Source organism: Pagrus major, chromosome 6, assembly GCF_040436345.1.
Source record: "Pagrus major chromosome 6, Pma_NU_1.0".
Taxonomy (NCBI): Eukaryota; Metazoa; Chordata; class Actinopteri; order Spariformes; family Sparidae; genus Pagrus; species Pagrus major.
The window spans coordinates 32,702,697-32,724,005 of NC_133220.1; the positions used below are offsets into that span (position 1 = coordinate 32,702,697).

General features: G+C 41.8%; 1 protein-coding gene and 7 non-coding genes across 8 annotated transcripts in view; all 8 read left to right on the forward strand.

Annotated features, from left to right (window-relative positions):
• Positions 1-7,059: 7,059 nt before the first annotated feature.
• Positions 7,060-21,309, forward strand: part of mfsd4aa (major facilitator superfamily domain containing 4Aa) — a 28,696-nt gene continuing 14,446 nt past the window's right edge. Inside the window, exons 1-6 of the mRNA XM_073468427.1 lie at positions 7,060-7,337; positions 10,023-10,221; positions 10,417-10,668; positions 12,998-13,127; positions 13,206-13,321; positions 13,423-13,596. Coding sequence (XP_073324528.1) covers positions 7,105-7,337; positions 10,023-10,221; positions 10,417-10,668; positions 12,998-13,127; positions 13,206-13,321; positions 13,423-13,596 — 1,104 coding nt within the window. The 5' untranslated portion in view covers positions 7,060-7,104. The remainder of the gene's footprint in view (positions 7,338-10,022; positions 10,222-10,416; positions 10,669-12,997; positions 13,128-13,205; positions 13,322-13,422; positions 13,597-21,309) is intronic.
• On the forward strand, positions 16,354-16,426 carry trnaf-gaa (transfer RNA phenylalanine (anticodon GAA)). Its single transcript has one exon. It is a non-coding gene; the product is annotated as a tRNA-Phe (tRNA).
• trnaf-gaa (transfer RNA phenylalanine (anticodon GAA)) lies at positions 17,412-17,484 on the forward strand. The gene has a single exon. It is a non-coding gene; the product is annotated as a tRNA-Phe (tRNA).
• Positions 18,044-18,116, forward strand: trnaf-gaa (transfer RNA phenylalanine (anticodon GAA)). Its single transcript has one exon. It is a non-coding gene; the product is annotated as a tRNA-Phe (tRNA).
• trnaf-gaa (transfer RNA phenylalanine (anticodon GAA)) lies at positions 18,665-18,737 on the forward strand. Its single transcript has one exon. It is a non-coding gene; the product is annotated as a tRNA-Phe (tRNA).
• Positions 19,286-19,358, forward strand: trnaf-gaa (transfer RNA phenylalanine (anticodon GAA)). The gene has a single exon. It is a non-coding gene; the product is annotated as a tRNA-Phe (tRNA).
• trnaf-gaa (transfer RNA phenylalanine (anticodon GAA)) lies at positions 20,344-20,416 on the forward strand. The gene has a single exon. It is a non-coding gene; the product is annotated as a tRNA-Phe (tRNA).
• trnaf-gaa (transfer RNA phenylalanine (anticodon GAA)) lies at positions 20,976-21,048 on the forward strand. The gene has a single exon. It is a non-coding gene; the product is annotated as a tRNA-Phe (tRNA).

The following is a 21,309-nucleotide window of genomic DNA, read 5'->3' on the forward strand; positions in this document are numbered from 1 at the left end:
GAAGGAAGCCTGTATCTACTCATGGATGAAACTGAGCTGACTAAGCTAGCTCAGCTGAGGAGGATGCCATTAATGTTTACATCCCAAATTGTCATGAGCACAAGCCTCTCATCCATGAGTAGATGCGCGCTTCCCTCTCGGTGTGCATTTACTCATGGTTGGTGTGTGTAGTTGAGAAAGAAAATAGAGATGTTGAGATTTTTAGATGTATTTTTTTTTTTTTGCCGCTCTGAGCAATACAGACTGAGTACCATCTAGTTCCATTATATTGGAGAGAAGGCAGACATCTCTAAATATCTCCAAAACACAGCAGCTCAGCACCAAAACAATCTAGATGGATAAGTAGGGCTACAGGTAAGAAGAAAAATATGTATTTTTTATTTCGTGGTGAACTATCCCTTTCAAGAATCACTCTGATTTTGGTATAGCATCCAGTGATTCCTCTGAATCATTAAAATGTCCTCTGAGCTCAACAGTGACATTCCAAGATTTGTGGTGTTTTCAGGGCCATAGAAAGGATTTTAGAAATACTAAGGTCATAAATTCCAGAAACGCACCCCTCACCACAAAAATTATACATTTTATTTAAAAGCATTAAAAGCATTAAAGTCCTAATGGTAATTAAAGCAGTCTCAGTTAAATTCAAGGGAAAATACAGAGGATTTCAGTTATTTATTAAAATTGTGCCCTACAAGTAGTCAAATCTATATACCAACACTCTAGATACCAGAATCAACTTATAAAATGCCCCAAAAGTCTCTGTTACAGTTATGGTGACTAATGATGGTCAGCTAACTAATAAGCTAGTTGATGAAATGATTCCATCCCTGTCAAAGGACTCCCCCATATGGCAGCTATGGGTGTGACAGGCCACCTGACAGTCAGTCCACACACTGAAATAGTAGCAACACACTGTTCATTTACAGTACCTCTTCTCAAATGAAAAAAATAATGACCCTACCATACAATCTGACTCCATCATGAATAAAAAACTCCAGTGTAAAATGGATTCATGTTGGCAGACTTGCCTTGCTACAGCAGCCCTGTGTTTCAGCTCAGTGTGGGGTTTTGTTCCATACAGTGTTACAGCTGACTCTCACTCCAGTTTTTGAAGTTGCCTTAGTAAACTGTGCATGATATTTCGGCTTGTGAAGAATCTATATTTGATCTTGTGTAGCCAATGTGTTAGGAGGCATTTGCTTTGTGTGTGTAAATAACTCACTATGAGTATGTATATGTATTTTAGTCTCCTATTTGCACAAACCAGAAGTGTCCTCTGAAGCCTGCTCCCTTCCCTTTGTGTCTTACTTTACTCGATTCCCAAATGTGACCCCCATATCATACCAAAACCTCTTAACCATAGACCAGTAAACTGGGAAAGTATGATCTACAAGTACTTTCTAGTAGCAAATTATTATCAGTAGGACTCACCACTATCCCTTATGTTTTGCACAGCTCTTTTGCAGCTATTGCCAGGGAGTAGCTTTTGGCTGTAGGACCATAATAAGAAGTGTATACAAGTAAATACAGTGAAAACTTTAGAAAGGATATGTGTCTGCAGAAGTGAAACTTATAAATCTTCTTTATCTAATGTCCTTTACAGTTCTCTTGTGACTGGGACTGAGCCCAGAGGTTATGCTCATGGCCTCGAAGATGAAATGATCCGCAGACACAAAAAGTGACTTAGCCCTTCGTTCTCTGACTCCCTGACTCCCTCTCCATCTTCTCCATCTTTGTCCAGCGCTGCTGAGACAGGGTGTCGGTGCCACATTAATGTTTGATCAAGGTTGTCTGGTAAACTCACAGTGCAATAAGAAAAAGATACTTAAAATCTGCGTGGAATACAATAGTGGCTACCTTCTGCCGTCATTCTTCCAGAGGTATGGTTGAAACAAACTTGTTCATACGTTGTGACACATCTGAAGGCAAAAGCTGCTCTGAGCAGCCACTCTCATAAGTAGGGCGATGAGCCTGCAGTCGTAGAGAGGGGTGAGACGTGATCATCCCTCAAAAAGGAATAATCAAGGACAGTCTTTCCTTGAAGGCATTCACAGTGTTCCACTTGTCTGTGGACACAAAGAATGCCCAAGTAGTTGTGTGAAGAATGAAAAAAGAGAGCTTGGAAGAGAAGGTCAAATCTTACATGCTCTTTCGTGTTTGCACACCTGGTCAGTCACTGCATAAGTCATGCATTCTTCTCAGGATGTTGCCATTCACAACTTGAAAAGTCGCTAAGGTCACGTTGAGGGCCGCCTCCCTACAGGACCAACACTCTGCAGTCTACTTAAGTCTAAAAGCTTTGAGGACAGTGATTTGCAAATCTGAACAGATGTGGAGAGATGGTTTGAAAGTAGTAGTGAAGGATGCACTTACTGTGAATCCTTGACCGAATCACATCTTGACTCGTGTGACTCTAAAGTGGTCAGTCACTTCAGAAAAAGTGCACTTGAAAACCCTTCCCCCACACTGCACAATTTCAGAATCGATGGGGTCCTACAAACCCCCACTTCATGCATGTATGCTATGTCCGAATGCCAGTCCAAAAGTGACCACGGGTAACTCCAATTGTACAATAACCATATCACGCCCTCCCGTCTCTGTTATGGGAGATTTTTGCCCCACCTTCGAAAGCCTTTAGATGTAATTAGACACTTTTTACTTCATTTCATTTTTCACACCTTGACACATGACTCTAAGGACCATGCTTCTTGAGCTAGGCGCAACGAATTTGAGACATCACACATGTGATGACTGGCACATTAGTCGTTGGTAGCCTCAATCCAAACACTTAATTTCCTACCATCTTGTAAAACTCGCAATCAGATAATAAAGACCAGAAAACAAAAAAGCAAATAGAAAACGTCACAGCTGCTGTACAAGGGTGATAAACAGCGACCATATAAGTTAACTAAAGCTGTATTCAGACCAAATCAGGCGTTGAAGTGATTGGCAGGGTTGTGTGGCAGTGCAGAAGGACAAAAATGTGAGAGAATCATCGTTAAGACCCAGTTTCTTGGTGCTATGGGTGCTATCTTACAGAGAGGCTTTCCCCATCTGCAAGTTTGCAAAGTCTTTGAATGAAACAACTGAATAGGTCGTTTAGATATGAGGTATGACCTTTTTTGATGAGGATGGGCTGCTTTTTTTGGTCTAAATGGCAATATCTATTACACCCTGACACTAAACATGTCAACCAGTGCTTTTAAAAAAACACAATAATGTCTATTATATGTATTAATAGTGTTGCGTGGCGTAATATTATACATTCTGTGTTAACAGCTTGAACAACAACACTGTTGACCAGCTGGTTTGATAGCCGGCTTACATAATTGGCCACAGCAGCATGACGCCTGGTTGCATTTATCAAAAAGCTGATTCTTTTTCAACTTTAATAGCAACGCTTGAATGGTCTGAGTGAGGCTTAAGAACCATTGAGTTCGGTCTACTCACTACAGCAGCCTTCCAGTGTCCTGCTGCGGATAAGTTCACAGCTCCCTCCACAGTGTCAGAGAACAATGGCAGCGCGGCCCTCACAAGTATGCACTCATTAATTGCTGTGGACAGCGTGACAGCAACCACTGAGCAGATCACGGTTGGCGCACAGACCATGCTGGGGGCTAAATGACTCTCATGACTGCCATTGTCTTAAATGCTCCACATGTGAATTTAGTGGCTGTCAGTGTGTGAACACAAGTCTACAGCAGTAGCCTTTGATTTAACACTTATAGATGACTGGATCCACAGAATTGAACAGGTCATCCAGTAAAAGCCAATGACTGAAGCCTTGAGACTCTTCAGGAAAGACCGAGGTAAAGATCTGACCAGTAACTAACCAAGATTTGTCGGTTCGACCCTAGAAAGCACATTGTGTTCAAGTTCCCATTAGCCAGGCACTGAAGCCCTAAAGCACTCCAGCTCCAGACTGTTTGAAAGAGTTGTCTACGTGCAGGTCAGAGGGGGTTTAAGTTTGTGTATGATTGAGATAAATGCCAGTGAAAGTTAAATGAAAGTTTTTCTACCTCTAAAAGTGAACGAAGCCGATAGAATTTCTGATGTTGCGACCATCCAGCCCTCTGTTCACCTGCCAGCTCGTGCAAACAAAGGTGAAGGCATCGAGGACAGAAATTCAGGGCGAACCTGCTGGGACTTTTAGAGGGATGTATCTCTGTTGATGTTACACTTCCAGCCTCCCCCTCCTCCTCCCCTCGGTGGCAGAAGTATTACCGTGTGTTTTAGTCGTGGTAAATGAAGCTATTTTAAATACTGTAATGAAAAAGAAATAATATATATGTATTTTAACAGATGTTTTCATCTATCTCAGTGAGTTTTATGCTGTTAAAAGATATAGAGAACTGTATTTCAAACAAAATGAAGAAAAAAAACCTGCAGATGATGTCTAAATGTTTTATAAAAGATAAGTTTAGATTTTGTATGAGATGTGATATTTTGTGTGATTTGTCTACACTGTTATAAAATGAGAAATTGAATGTACTGTGACTGCCAACAGGCGTACAATTGATTGAATAATTGATTAATTCATGAATAAATAAACTATTGGAATTCTGAAACACACCCACCTGTTCAATGTCTTTTTTGGATACTTACAGATACCATAATAATTTGATACGGTGTATGTATGGTGTTGTTTATAAAGTACAAAGGAAGAGCTGCCATAACATATGTGAACAGAAGATGGTGCTATTGTTCTATTGCGTGTCAGTTCTTAAACTGATGCACATCTGGTGACAGAGGCAGCAATACAAAATGTTTAGCAGCACCAGCAGTTATAATATGATGATCCAGTGATTCTTAATCTTTTATAGACGGTGACAGAGCTGAGTTTTCAATTTTAATATGCCAAACTTTTACATTCTGTTTTCAGAAGAGCAAAAGCAAGAAACGCAATCTTGTTAATTTCCTATAAGTTTTCAATTGCATTCACTTAAGCTTTACTTAAAGGCCTACGGTAATGATCTGAGTGGGAATAACATATTGCAGTGACAACAAATGTCACTGACTGACAATCATCAGCCACACTACCATCACACTGTTTGTCTTTCAACAAGTTATTATAGATTATTATTGACATTTACACTTAGACTGTTATTCAAGCACTGGTATACTGAAGTGCAAACAGTGTGTCTGCATTAGTGCGGATGATCATCTGACTGTATCATTTAATATCAGAATAGGCGGATAATGTGTTTTGTTTGTTTTGATACTTCATATTTCATTATAGTTTTCAGGAAACTGTAGCCATGACATGTCTTGTCCATTATCATAGATGTTGATTTCATTTCTCCTCCTCTAATTTACTGTGCTGGTAGTGTAAGGTGCTGCTCTGTATAGACCTCTTTACTTTGGTGAGTACTTTAGAGTTTATTAAAAAAATATGACACATCGTTACAGATTGAACTCCACCAGCTACAATGTTAAAGTAGACTGATAGTGCTTATTTGCTTGTGCATTGTTAATGATAATCAAATCACACGCAGTAAAGGGCCACAGGCCAGGTCTCAAACCTGGGGGAGCGAGGACAAAGCCTCTGTACATGGGACATCTGCTCTACCAACTGAGCTAAGTCCAGTGAGTTTCTGGTTAATATTTGCAGACTTTCTATAAATTCATTTTTGTCTTTCATCATTAAACTATCTCACATGCATGGTATTCTTTGTTTTGAACAAACTCAGCTGTAAGCCTGACTTCTCATTTTGTCAATTTAACAATATATAAAGATGCCAGAAACCCAAAATACAATTAAAAAGTCACAGGCCCCTTTTAAAGAATTACATCTCCTTTTTGATAATCACTCAAAATATGGGTCTCAAACAGTTCAACTTGATGTTGTTTGAATAGCCGTACACACAAATACAGCTGAAAAATGTATAAGGATCCAACCATAATACAGTCTGTTCACATGTAAAGTGATTATATCCCAACTCGTCTGTGTTCCTTTTTCATAAAAGTCTATGTATGGTAAGTTAAATCATTGAAAACATTCATAATTCACAGTTTTCAATTCTTTAATTTCTTTCAAAAACTAGAATGACACTCAGTAGAGCGCATACCTCTGCCATAGCCCAATAGCCCCCTTTTGTACTCACTCATAGGCATCAGCCCCCAAAATACCCCCCCAAAAAGATAGAATGTAACTAACTACATTTACTTATGTACTGTAATACAATTTTTAGGTGGTACTTTACTTAAGTATTTCCATTTTCTGCTACTTTATACTTCCACTCCACTACAGTTTGGAGGCAAATATCATACTTTTTACTCCACTACATTTATTTGATAACTTTAGTTACCCGTTACTTTGCAGTTTGCACGCTGCCTCAGAGCCAAAGCAGTGCACTTTTAAATGTATTTATTTTATTTTATTATAGTTAGATGGGAGAGTAGGAAGGTACACAGGTTCAGGAATGGAAGGAAATTGATTAGGATTAATTACTGAGTTGTGGAGAAGGGGTGGGATTAAATAAGTGTATACTTCTTCCTACTCCTTTTCGAGCATGTCAGTGCTTGTTAATGGAATATACTTTGTAGCATGCTTTTCATTTTATTATGCTTATTTGTCAAACTAATTTAACTGTCATTTACCAAAATATTGTTTCAACACAATATCTTTAATTTTGGGTAGGCTATACTTTTCACAACACTGCTACAGTGTTGCTGCAGATGAGATGCTGTGTGAAAGCCCCACATCAGCACTGGTTTCCTCAGCTGGTCATCAGTAAAGTTATGTTCCTTTAACTAAACACGCTCAGACTGACTCCAGAGGCTGATAACACATCTGTACTTCAGAGTATTTGTACAGTGCTATACTGCTACTGATGTGAGTACTTCTTCCACCACTGACTACATGACCCAAGTGTCCATGCACAATAAAAAACTGATCTGAGACAAGTGAGAAAGTGGGTTGTGCCTCAGGACATCAGCCAATCAGCCGTCCGTCAGTAGGATAAGCAGCTCCTGTCACAGTGCCTGTGCTGAGTGACCGCTGAAGCTGTTCACTTTGTCCGGTAACACTGAGTGTGTCCAGTGTAAATGAGCTGTTAGCTGTCGGTCCATCAGCAGCGCGCACAGCTCCTCCAAAGGTCCGACATGAAGCTGCTGGACGAGCGGATCTGGTCGCTGTTCAAGCGCCACTGGCAGCAGACTCTGACCTACTGGAGCGTGTTCTTCAGCTTCGGTCTCTGCATCGCCTTCCTGGGACCCACCATCCTGGACCTGAGGTGTCAGACCCAGTCCACCCTGCAGCAGATCACCTGGGTCTTCTTCTCCCAGCAGTTCTTCCTGCTGGTGGGCAGCAGCATGGGAGGACTCTTCAAGAGGACGTGAGTGTAGTTATCCTGCACAGTTTGTTGAGTTAACAGGGAGCTCAGCCTCTGTGGGCCCTAACTGACCCCGGACATAATAATACTTGTGTTTGCTCATCATATGATTCATGCGCAGCTCACATGACATATAAAACATGAATTATGACCTGATTCGGTGTAATAACAACACTTTATGGTCATTTCTGTTTTGTAACCTTCAAATGTGCAAGCACAGTTCGCAGTCATTGCCACCTCCATACTTTTCTTCATACTGAGTTTTAATAAAGTCAGCAGTAGCAGGGTCTGTGTGACATCACACAATAAGGAATAAAGCCAACAAAACAAAAAGTTGGAGAGCAGTATCAATTGATATTACATTCATAAATATGGTCATAACATTGTTTATATTTCTCATTTAAATAGTTATTGCGATTAATACTTGTTAAGTATATCAGAGCATGGTGCTCACTTGTCTTCAGCCTCCAGAGAGACTGGGGCCTTAACTATTTTTGGGAGCTTGAAAACCTGACTACCACAAGCAATAAAATAAAATAAATAATAGATAGTATTCTCCACCAGGAGTACACACCTGGCTGTGAAGAAAATGTTTTCATAGAGAGATAACATTTCAAGAGAGTTTGAGTTTGGGTTGAGTTTGGTTGGTAGCAGGTCAAACATTCCTTAGGGTCTCTGGGTAACTTGGACTCAGACCTCAGTATTTCTAAAATCGACTACAGCCCTGCCCCTGAGGCTGAATAAATAATAAGATTTAGTCGTATTTTGGTGATCATATCGAGACTTTTATCTCTGACAGTTAAGAATGTGTTCCTAATTTGACTGGCAAATCTACAACATTCAAATGACAGATGGTTGATTCAGGTCTGTGCTTTAACTCCCACATTGTACAGACAGTGAACTGTCAGCTGAAGTTATAATGTGAATGTGAGTGTGTGAAGTCATGAGAGACATGTGGGACGTCCTTCACACATAATACAGTGTTTTAGGAGTGGAAATATCCCTCCTGTGTTACATATAGACACACCAACATTGATCCATCTATCTACAAGCTCTGTGAGACAGAATAAGACTTATCATCACATTATTCTGGGCTTCAATAAAAATAAAAGGCAAGAGTCTATCGCCATGCTAATGTGAGCCTGTGCTTTGAGCTAAATGCTAATCTGTGCCTGCTACCAGGCTAATAATGACAATGCTAACATGCTGATGTTTAAGCTGGGGGTGGTATTGTAGAAACCAGCGAGAGGAAGCTAAGTTTTTAAAGTACTCAGATGAAAAAATGCCACCTCCTCCCTTCAGAGCCACTCATCCAAAACACATGAGCGTGTACGGCTTGACTTCACCAGTGACTTCAATGTCATCAGCTGCCCTGTATCTCTCGCTAGGTGGGAGATGTGTGTTAATGTGCTAGTTCGCTACGTTTAACCAGCTTTTTTAGGGCCTGTGCACCCATCTAGCCAGATAGCCTGCTGTTTTTGTTCTTTTATTTGTATTTGATTTATTGCTGTCGGGATATTAAAATATTTTCTACAAATATAACAAAAATGCCTCTAGAATAGCCCTCAGTAGCTACCATGTTCAACATCTTAGTTCAGCAGATGAGGCAGGTGGGAATGTATTTAGTTTTGTGGGAATGTGGTCAGAAACCAAAACATTGGATACATTTCACCTGACGATGGCGCTCATCTCGAGGGGGGCTTGATTGTGTGTTGCACGTTTCATGGCAGTCTGTCTGATATTTGTTGAGACATTTCATTCAAAACCAAAAACTAACCTTCTGGTAGTGGTGGAAAGAGTCAGAAGATCACCAAAGTCAGTAGGATTCACCTCTGGTTAAATGAATGTCTGTACGAAATGTCATGGCAATATCTAGTTGTTGAGATATTTCAGTCTAGACCGCAGTGGTGGGCTGTCCAACTGACAGACCAACACAGAGTGATAAAAATCACCCAACAGCCCACACATTTTTGGAACTGAAGATTGTAGTAGCTGAACATCTTGTGGCGCACGCACACATAGTCTCTCTGCTCATTCAGTCATTTCCCAGGAGTTTTGCTGGCTGATTGGAGTGCTGCTCTCTGAGTCATGTGATATTGATGGAATATCTCATACTGTTTATTTCAAAATAGAGTTGATATGTTATTCATGACATAAACTCCCAGCTCAACTTTTAGTACTGTAAGTACTTAATGGGTGCAAGTTACAGTGTGTTGGAGTTCAGTACAGCTCATCCACTAGCTTTACACTCTGCCACTGTCACTACTGATTGTGGCTACTTTCCCTAATGTTCTGAATGGATATATCACCAACACAGGGTGCAATTTCCTCTTAACAAACTCAGTGCTTTCTAGGACAAGGTTAAAAGGAGAGTGGAAAGTTGGCAGGAATAACGGAGAATACAAGGTGAAGATAATGTGCAGGTGTACTGCTGCTGGAGGGCTGTGATAAAACTACAGAGTAAATAAAAGTTTGTGGTGCAGCAGACCATCAAGGTGACTTTACTGCAGCAACAACAAGCTGGAAATCCCCGGTTTTATTTGGCCTGAGCTGCAGTGTCAGGTGGTTTAACATGCAATCATTCAAATTAAATATAATTTTCACCTCTCAATGTGACTGACTTTATTAAGTCATAAACCACCTAAACGAACGGCATGATGTTGTCTTCTCATTCTGTGTCCGTTACAGACTCCGGTCCTCCCTGATAGCCCTGCTCTCCTGCACTCTCATCATCTCACTCGTGTTTGCCATCATACCGCTATGTCACCACCTTGTACTGTTGTCCATTGCCATGGCGATTGCTGGCAAATCCATGGGGGTGATCGACACCATCGCCAACTTGCAGCTGGTGAAACTGTACCAGAAGGACTCCCCCATCTTCCTGCAGGTCAGAGAGTAGACGGAGGGGAAATGACAGCAGTGTGTGTGTGTGTGTGTGTGTCCGATGTTGATGACATGACATGCAATGCCTGGCCGGAATCAAACCAGGGACGCTGTACATGTATGGTATGCTTATTGACCACTAGGCTACTGTATGCCCCAATATAACCCTCAGGGAATCTCTGTTCATGTCTCGCTCTAGGCCTTGCATTTTTTCATAGGCCTGGGAGCACTGGTCAGTCCCCTGGTAGCTGATCCTTTCCTGTCAGAGGACAACTGTGTCCTTGGTGCCAACTGGACCACCAACTCATCCTCCTCGGACCTGCAGCACCTCCGCAGCAGCATGGCTGGGCATGGTGCAGCGTTACACAACATCTCCCAGTATCCTCTGTACACCGAGGGTGTAGTCATCACCAGGGTGTCGTACGCTTTCTGGATCATGGCTTTAATCAATGTGAGTTCATGCCAATATTACACGTGTCATACAATTGATGACACAGAAATGTGTACATTGGATGCTGGTAGAGTGATCTATCTATAAAATATCTAGTGAATGGGTAAGTGACTCTCGTATCTCCCAGCTGACAGGCTAGATGAGCAACCAGGTGTATCTGTGGGATTTGAATACGAGTAAAGATTTAAGATATTCAGTATCAGGACATAAAGCCTTAAGTCTCTTCTACTGTTGTTTGAACATATCAGTTAGGACTAATACCGACTGACGCAGTTATTCCTAAAGCAGGATTTCCATCATCAGTCTTTAATGTCTTCCATCCTCTGATATGACCAGACACTCTCAAAGCCTTAACTTTTTTCAAGAGCAGTTCCTGAAGGGGACACCAAAGTAGTAGTAATAGTCACCCTGCCAGCTAAGAAACGCTATATAGCTACATTTGCTATTGCTAACACTGATAAATATTACTGTGCTACACTAGCAAATGTCAGCTAACTACTAACTAACATAAAGAGTGACCTGGTGACGATTATAAATGTGTTTTATTGTATTGAGTGGAAGAAGTAATGAAATGTCTGACATATCAGAGACGTTATAAGAGAGGAGACAAACAGCTTAAAGCTGGTTCAAATTCGGACTGGCAGGAAATCTGGGTGGGAAACATGAAAGACACGCTTCTCCCTCCCTATTACCACCACAGAGGTGCCCTTGAGCAAGGCTCTTAACCCCAATGGCTCCAGTGGAGCTGCTCAGTGGCCAACAGATCAGACTGTGGTTGTACTGGACAGCTTCCAGGTGTGTATGTGTAACTATGTGATTATGATCAGGGCGTTCCTGGAAAAGAGAGCATCGCTCTCAGTGGACCAACCCTGAATAAACAAAGGTTAAAAAAAAGAAAAATAGCAAAGCTGTAACGCAAAGTCACCAAACTTTTTAGGCGTTTTTTTTTTTTTTATTATTATTATTTATCAGATTTTTCCTAATGATGATTGATTCCCCCAAGGGCCAAATTAAATCAAGCATACCAAGTCAAGGGCCAAAACATCTGGGGATATTATTAGCTATTTTATTTTTGTATACAATTTTTACTCACTAGTTTGCTCCTATTAGAAGTACAGCCTTATCCACGGTTTCTGTTCTCCAATTTCATTCCTTTGTCCCTTTTAATTGAGCTGTGTAACATTTTAAGAAGGAAAAGTACTGCAAAAATGAAATTATTATTGTTGTTGTGATCATTATTTCACCACAGTATGATACAAATGAGCTAAAATAAATGAAAGTTCACTCACCAATCAGTGAGAAAAGTGAGAGTGACGGGATGAGGCAATCTTTCCGATGTTGTGCCTGTGTTCTGTTTTGGCAGTCCTGAGGCACTGTTCAAAAAGTGCACTGCTGTTTCTGTCCTGGCTCTTAAAAGCTTTCATAAACTTCTACACTTCTGGTTGCAATTGGCTGACAGTGCACCTGCTTTAATAGCTCCAGGACCGTTTTCTTCTTTTTCCATCATGACTTAAAACTTCGCCAGCCATATCTATTGCACACTTTTGCATCAACTCAGCATCAGGTAATGGCTTGTTAGCTTTAGCAATGGTCCATGACACGTCTAATGATGCGCTCTCTTATGTTAATTTATTCATAATAGAAGCGGACTGCCTGTATGATGTTAGCATGTTTGTTATTTTGTGTTTACGCTGATAGGGTAGTTGGCATTAAAACTGGCAGCATACAAAGTGTTGAAGAGCCACACGCAAAAAAATATAGCAGAGCCGCACGCACTTTATCTCACGTAATGCCACGTGCATATTGTCACTGGGTCGACGTGGGCCAGAAGTTTGGCTCTCGCTAGCCGAATCTGCGCGTTATTATTACTGAAATTGCATAGTTGTGTTTACAGTGATATAATGGGGGCGACAAATCATATTCTTTCCAGGATAGGAGTCTGAAAGATTAACGCCTGTGCTGGAATCCCATGCAATGCTGTATAATTTCACATGAAAATGGCCTAAAGGGAATTAAATGATAATATAAACAGTGTTACTGCTTTTCAGAGCCACTCAGAATTGTATCCTTGTTTTCAGTTTTGTTCTTTTCTGAATTATTTGCATTTCTTCTGATGCCTCAATATTGCCTCTCAGATAGAGAGATAAGCTCCCACCTCAGCAGAAATACCACTGCCTTTTTGTGTTTGAACTGGATCTGTTTCAAGCAGAGGACGAGATAACGGTCTGGGTTCTAATTTTATGAGGTCAGGATCCCAATTTGAATCGGCTGACAGGATGTGTTGACTATTAACTTGGTTACAATAGGCTGTTTGTGTGTGACCTGGCAGCTCCCTGTGCCAGCAGCAGTGCTCACATTGATGTTCCATGAGAGACTGTTGCCATGCTCCAACAACAGTCCACGTCTGCTCGATGGAAACTCTCCGTCCAACACGAGCTCCACGGGGGATGGTTGTCAAGGTACTGCATGTATGTGTGTGTTTGTGATCACTCGGTTTATATGAAAAGACAGACATCTCAGCATCACTCTCTCTCCAGGTCATGGGAGTTGGTTTGTCTGCTGTAACCCTGACAAACTCTGGGCTCGCCCCGCTACTTTCTTCATCCTCCATGCTTTGGGTGGGGCTATCCTCTTCATCACTGATGGGATTATAGTGAGACCTCATGCTAATACCACATACCACAAATACACACAGACATTTGACACTAACTTCCTGCTCTGTGCTAAGCTCCTGCTCTGTCTCTTGCCCTGCAGGGTTCCTACGCCGGCTTTGTCTACACCTACGCGGTGTCCCCTCCCCTGCTGATGGGTCATAAGACTGCCGGCTGTCTGGACAGTATATTCTGGGCCTCCATCACATTTGGAAGACTGGCTTTCATCTACCTGTCCTACAGATACACAGCGCCCAGGCTACTCTCCATCAGTCTGGTATGAAAACACACTTAAAGGACAAATCCACCCAAAAGTGATTATAATTGTTGTAGTGCAGTGAAAATAGAGCTCATAAGGTGACCACCAGGGGTGAGCTTTTATTGATTTATGTCACACTGAGCGATCATTTACAGTGAAGACAACTGAGCTCATGCAAGCTGCCATATGATAGTTTAAACAAATATTTGAACTGGGTGGCGACAGGATAATGTGGTATCAATCAGAGGAGAAATAAGTAAACACAACACTACATAAAAGATCAACGCATGATTTAGCCACTGGAAGACAAACAAAATACTGCAATCTACTGTTTCTTTCCGCCTCTGTCTTATTTCAGTCACAGAATTGTTGCCTCGAGTGTGTTTACATGCACTGGCCTAGTAATTTAGTAATTATGGCAGTAATTTAATATCAGGAACACCAGGCAAAAGGGATTGCACAGAACAAATTCCACTGAAGAAACCTGGTTACTGGGTGATGTGAGGGGAGAAAATGCTGATATTTTTAACATTTGCTTTTTACTTCTGGCGATCACATTTACGCTTCAAAAATCATGAAGGTTGTGTTCATCTGTGAAGATTATCTTGCTGAACATGACCCAACATGAATAAGGCCCTACTTTCCCAAGAATTAAACATAGCCCTATTATGTTTAATTCCCCCCCCCCCCCCCCCCCCGGCCAAAAAAAAAATAAAAAAATACAAATCGACCGGTCATCAGGCAAACTTATTTTGATAGTTGGACAGTTAACTGGTTTGACTTTTGGAAAAGATAGCAGGAGAGATAATCAGGTCTTCCTGCAGAACAACATGCATTGTGCTTGTATGCACTGGCATGTACTTTGGATTAAAAAGTGATGCTATGACATGCAAAAATGTCTAAGTGAGAGAAAGTCTACAGGGGCCAGCATTGTCTCACTAGCCAGACTACACACCTGCTGTGACAGCGTCAACGCCTCACTGTTCTGAACAAGGTCTCTGAAGAGGATCTCCTCAGATCAGACATCTCAGATCCTGTCACCTTGAACAATGGTATTTCAGCATCTAGTAGTTAATTAAATCCTCTGTGTGACCACTACCTGAGAGTGGATGACAGTTTTGTTGTTATAGGTAACCAGGAGTTAGCAGCAACAGGATTTTGAACCAAAACCCAACATATTCAGCAGTCATCTAATGACAGCCTGCCATGACCATGCCTCTGGGTTGGAGGCTGATTGTTTTTTATATTGTATTAGTAGAAATAATACTTTGATTGCAATAGTAATACAAAACACTACATTCTATAAGCTAATGGAAACATTTACAAATAAATGTAGTGGTAAAATAAAAAAATGCATTTAAGTGCCTTTTCAACTTAATAAGAGCACCAACTGTTGGAGAGCTTTGCCCTCTAGTGGTCTGAGGGGTGAACAGCACTGAAGGGTATGACCTAGACCCCTAGAGATCAATACAGTTCTCTTCATTTAGGGGTTACGGCTTTGTGTGCACTATGGATTTAGACTTAGAGAATTTTTGTTTCTGTACTTGATTGTTTGCCATTTTAAGGAACAGTTATTGATTGATCAAAGTGTATGTGTTCCTTCAATATATACTATGTAAACATGCAAGATTTGGAATATTTTTGCAGCACCTTTAGCGTTTCACCGTTGTATGTTTACTTTATTGTAACTATGTTTACATTTGTCATGAGCGTGTTGTTTAAGCTCTTCCCTTCATAAAAATGTTTCTGACACTCTCAATATAAATTCTGATGTTGACAGAGAAACAACCCCCTAATGGTGTGTGGAAAAGTGTTTTGTGATCTAATTTGTTGTCTCATTTTTCTTGACACTGTTCTGATGTTAGAGTAATTACCACTGTATGGGGAACATTTAAGTTAAATAGCTCAGTTGGGAGAGTGCGCTGTTAAACAACCAAAGGTCCCCTGGTTCAAACCTAGTTATGATCAACTTCCAAGTTGTTTTTTAAGAACACATCGCCTGGATGGGTAGAGCTACTGACTCTAGGAGTCTTACTACAGGGGCTTTTGTCCATTTCTTTCTAAATGTTGTTTACGGCTACACATCCATGCCGAGCGTCTGACTCCTTCTATTGCACCTTTGTACTCTTGAATTATGAAATTAACACATGCAGTTGTAGTGGGAGAGTTTGCTTTGAAATTGTTCATACGTTTTTCTTTTGTGTGCTCAAACAGGTTTAGAGTTCTTTTGGAGCTTTAATGAGTGATTAAACTTGCAAGAATGATATAGGAACTGAACTCGCACAAACTGTAAAAAATCACACAGCAAAGTAGGTGCAGATTCCTAATTTTGCAGAGCTTTAGACTGAAGATCTAAAGATACCTGGTTCAAACCTGGATTTTAGAATTTGGTGAACCACTGACTCATATAGGCGTGGTTGTTGAGGCTTTTGTCCATTATCTTCCCCATATGCTAATACTGTGTGCCAAAATGGCACAGACATCTTCAACATTAGATTGAAGATGTCAAAGTCCCTGCTTCAATACCTGCTTTTGGATGTCAGTGAGCTTTGTTTTTGGGAACACACCACTCTGATGTTACAGCCACTGACTCAAACAGTCCTGTTTGTTGGGGCTTTTGTCCATTTCTTCCTGGTCACACAGGTTTCCTGTAGCACATCCACGTTGAGGATGCAACTTCGCCATTGGACATTTGTACTCTTGGATTATTACTTAGACATCGATGAGAAAATGTTCTGATTTTCACCAAAATGTCCCCACATGTAGCCATTTTGTGCCGAAATAGCTCAGTTGGGAGAGCGTTAGACTGAAGATCTAAAGGTCCCTGGTTCGATCCCGGGTTTCGGCAGCTGGTGGCCCTTGTTTTAGGTACACATTGCCTGGGTAGAACTGCTGAGCCACAGGAGTCTGATTAATGGGGATTTTGTCCATTTCCTCTCAAATGTGGTCGCATAGGATGCTTAGAGCTGTTGACCTATAACAGACTGTGGGCTTTGTGTATTCAATGTCCTACATGTGTCTGCATCCCTTTTGTAGTCATAATCAAATTCAATTCAACTCACTTTCCTTCATTGCCACTGTCAGCTTGACTTGTGTGCCAAAACAAGCCAGTTGGGCAAGTGTAAAACTGAATATCTAAAGGTCCCTGGTCCAATCCCAGGTGTTAGCAGTTGGTGAGCTGTTTTTGAGGCCCCATTTCCTTGATTTTAGAGCTTCTGACCCATGTGGGCCTTATTGTTGGAGCTTTTGTTCATTTCATCCTGGTCACACAGGTTTCCTGTAAGACATCCATGTTGGGTAATGAAATCTTAAGGTTTCTGGTCTCACTGTGGGCTTTGGCAGCTGTCAAACTTTCCTTCGGGGACGTGTTCAATGATGGTAAGAGTCATTGACTTTTAACTGGCTGATTGGGTTCCTTTTTATATTGGTTGGCCTACATGTGTTGGCATGTGTTTCATAGTTATTGTCATAGGTGATTTTCTATTAAATTATCTTGTGTGCCACCGTGTGCTCAACGTTTCTTCCAAAATACCTCATTTTGCAGAGCTTACGACTGAAGGTCTAAAGGTCCCCGCTTCAATACCTTCTTTTGGATGTCAGTGAGCTTTGTTTTCGGGAACACACCACTCTGATGTTACAGCCACTGACTCAAACAGTCCTGTTTGTTGGGGCTTTTGTCCATTTCTTCCTGGTCACACAGGTTTCCTGTAGCACATCCACGTTGAGGATGCAACTCCCGCCATTGGACATTTGTACTCTTGGATTATTACTTAGACATCGATGAGAAAATGTTCTGATTTTCACCAAAATGTCCCCATATGCAGCCATTTTGTGCCGAAATAGCTCAGTTGGGAGAGCGTTAGACTGAAGATCTAAAGGTCCCTGGTTCGATCCCGGGTTTCGGCAGCTGGTGGCCCTTGTTTTAGGTACACATTGCCTGGGTAGAACTGCTGAGCCACAGGAGTCTGATTAATGGGGATTTTGTTCATTTCCCCTCAAATGTGGTCGCATAGAATGCTTAGAGCTGTTGACCTATAACAGACTGTGGGCTTTGTGTATTCAATGTCCTACATGTGTCTGCATGTCTTTTGTAGTTGTAATCAAATTCAATTCAACTCAATTTCTTTCATTGCCACCTTCAGCTTGACTTGTGTGCCAAAATAAGCCAGTTGGCCGACTGTTAAACTGAATATCTAAAGGTCCCCGCTTCAATACCTGCTTTTGGATGTTAGTGAGCTTTGTTTTCGGGAACACACCACTCTGATGTTACAGCCACTGACTCAAACAGTCCTGTTTGTTGGGGCTTTTGTCCATTTCTTCCTGGTCACACTGGTTTCCTGTAGCACATCCACGTTGAGGATGCAACTTCCGCCATTGGACATTTGTACTCTTGGATTATTACTTAGACATCGATAAGAACATGTTCTGATTTTCACCAAAATGTCCCCACATGCAGCCATTTTGTGCCGAAATAGCTCAGTTGGGAGAGCGTTAGACTGAAGATCTAAAGGTCCCTGGTTCGATCCCGGGTTTCGGCAGCTGGTGGCCCGTGTTTTAGGTACACATTGCCTGGGTAGAACTGCTGAGCCACAGGAGTCTGATTAATGGGGATTTTGTTCATTTCCTCCAAATGTGGTCACATAGGATGCTTAGAGCTGTTGACCTATTACAGACTGTGGGCTTTGTGTATTCAATGTCCTGCATGTCTTTTGTAGTCATTGTCATATTCAATTCAACTCAATTTCTTTCATTGCCACCTTCAGCTTGACTTGTGTGCCAAAATAAGCCAGTTGGCCGACTGTTAAACTGAATATCCAAAGGTCCCCGCTTCAATACCTGCTTTTGGATGTTAGTGAGCTTTGTTTTCGGGAACACAGCACCTTGATGTTACAGCCACTGACTCAAACAGTCCTGTTTGTTGGGGCTTTTGTCCATTTCTTCCTGGTCACACTGGTTTCCTGTAGCACATCCACGTTGAGGATGCAACTCCCGCCATTGGACATTTGTACTCTTGGATTATTACTTAGACATCGATGAGAAAATGTTCTGATTTTCACCAAAATGTCCCCACATGCAGCCATTTTGTGCCGAAATAGCTCAGTTGGGAGAGCGTTAGACTGAAGATCTAAAGGTCCCTGGTTCGATCCCGGGTTTCGGCAGCTGGTGGCCCGTGTTTTAGGTACACATTGCCTGGGTAGAACTGCTGAGCCACAGGAGTCTGATTAATGGGGATTTTGTTCATTTCCTCCAAATGTGGTCACATAGGATGCTTAGAGCTGTTGACCTATTACAGACTGTGGGCTTTGTGTATTCAATGTCCTGCATGTCTTTTGTAGTCATTGTCATATTCAATTCAACTCAATTTCTTTCATTGCCACCTTCAGCTTGACTTGTGTGCCAAAATAAGCCAGTTGGCCGACTGTTAAACTGAATATCCAAAGGTCCCCGCTTCAATACCTGCTTTTGGATGTTAGTGAGCTTTGTTTTCGGGAACACAGCACCTTGATGTTACAGCCACTGACTCAAACAGTCCTGTTTGTTGGGGCTTTTGTCCATTTCTTCCTGGTCACACAGGTTTCCTGTAGCACATCCACGTTGAGGATGCAACTCCCGCCATTGGACATTTGTACTCTTGGATTATTACTTAGACATCGATGAGAAAATGTTCTGATTTTCACCAAAATGTCCCCACATGCAGCCATTTTGTGCCGAAATAGCTCAGTTGGGAGAGCGTTAGACTGAAGATCTAAAGGTCCCTGGTTCGATCCCGGGTTTCGGCAGCTGGTGGCCCTTGTTTTAGGTACACATTGCCTGGGTAGAACTGCTGAGCCACAGGAGTCTGATTAATGGGGATTTTGTTCATTTCCCCTCAAATGTGGTCGCATAGAATGCTTAGAGCTGTTGACCTATAACAGACTGTGGGCTTTGTGTATTCAATGTCCTACATGTGTCTGCATCCCTTTTGTAGTCATAATCAAATTCAATTCAACTCACTTTCCTTCATTGCCACTGTCAGCTTGACTTGTGTGCCAAAACAAGCCAGTTGGGCAAGTGTAAAACTGAATATCTAAAGGTCCCTGGTCCAATCCCAGGTGTTAGCAGTTGGTGAGCTGTTTTTGAGGCCCCATTTCCTTGATTTTAGAGCTTCTGACCCATGTGGGCCTTATTGTTGGAGCTTTTGTTCATTTCATCCTGGTCACACAGGTTTCCTGTAAGACATCCATGTTGGGTAATGAAATCTTAAGGTTTCTGGTCTCACTGTGGGCTTTGGCAGCTGTCAAACTTTCCTTCGGGGACGTGTTCAATGATGGTAAGAGTCATTGACTTTTAACTGGCTGATTGGGTTCCTTTTTATATTGGTTGGCCTACATGTGTTGGCATGTGTTTCATAGTTATTGTCATAGGTGATTTTCTATTAAATTATCTTGTGTGCCACCGTGTGCTCAACGTTTCTTCCAAAATACCTCATTTTGCAGAGCTTACGACTGAAGGTCTAAAGGTCCCCGCTTCAATACCTTCTTTTGGATGTCAGTGAGCTTTGTTTTCGGGAACACACCACTCTGATGTTACAGCCACTGACTCAAACAGTCCTGTTTGTTGGGGCTTTTGTCCATTTCTTCCTGGTCACACAGGTTTCCTGTAGCACATCCACGTTGAGGATGCAACTCCCGCCATTGGACATTTGTACTCTTGGATTATTACTTAGACATCGATGAGAAAATGTTCTGATTTTCACCAAAATGTCCCCATATGCAGCCATTTTGTGCCGAAATAGCTCAGTTGGGAGAGCGTTAGACTGAAGATCTAAAGGTCCCTGGTTCGATCCCGGGTTTCGGCAGCTGGTGGCCCTTGTTTTAGGTACACATTGCCTGGGTAGAACTGCTGAGCCACAGGAGTCTGATTAATGGGGATTTTGTTCATTTCCCCTCAAATGTGGTCGCATAGAATGCTTAGAGCTGTTGACCTATAACAGACTGTGGGCTTTGTGTATTCAATGTCCTAGATGTGTCTGCATGTCTTTTGTAGTTGTAATCAAATTCAATTCAACTCAATTTCTTTCATTGCCACCTTCAGCTTGACTTGTGTGCCAAAATAAGCCAGTTGGCCGACTGTTAAACTGAATATCTAAAGGTCCCCGCTTCAATACCTGCTTTTGGATGTTAGTGAGCTTTGTTTTCGGGAACACACCACTCTGATGTTACAGCCACTGACTCAAACAGTCCTGTTTGTTGGGGCTTTTGTCCATTTCTTCCTGGTCACACTGGTTTCCTGTAGCACATCCACGTTGAGGATGCAACTTCCGCCATTGGACATTTGTACTCTTGGATTATTACTTAGACATCGATAAGAACATGTTCTGATTTTCACCAAAATGTCCCCACATGCAGCCATTTTGTGCCGAAATAGCTCAGTTGGGAGAGCGTTAGACTGAAGATCTAAAGGTCCCTGGTTCGATCCCGGGTTTCGGCAGCTGGTGGCCCGTGTTTTAGGTACACATTGCCTGGGTAGAACTGCTGAGCCACAGGAGTCTGATTAATGGGGATTTTGTTCATTTCCTCCAAATGTGGTCACATAGGATGCTTAGAGCTGTTGACCTATTACAGACTGTGGGCTTTGTGTATTCAATGTCCTGCATGTCTTTTGTAGTCATTGTCATATTCAATTCAACTCAATTTCTTTCATTGCCACCTTCAGCTTGACTTGTGTGCCAAAATAAGCCAGTTGGCCGAC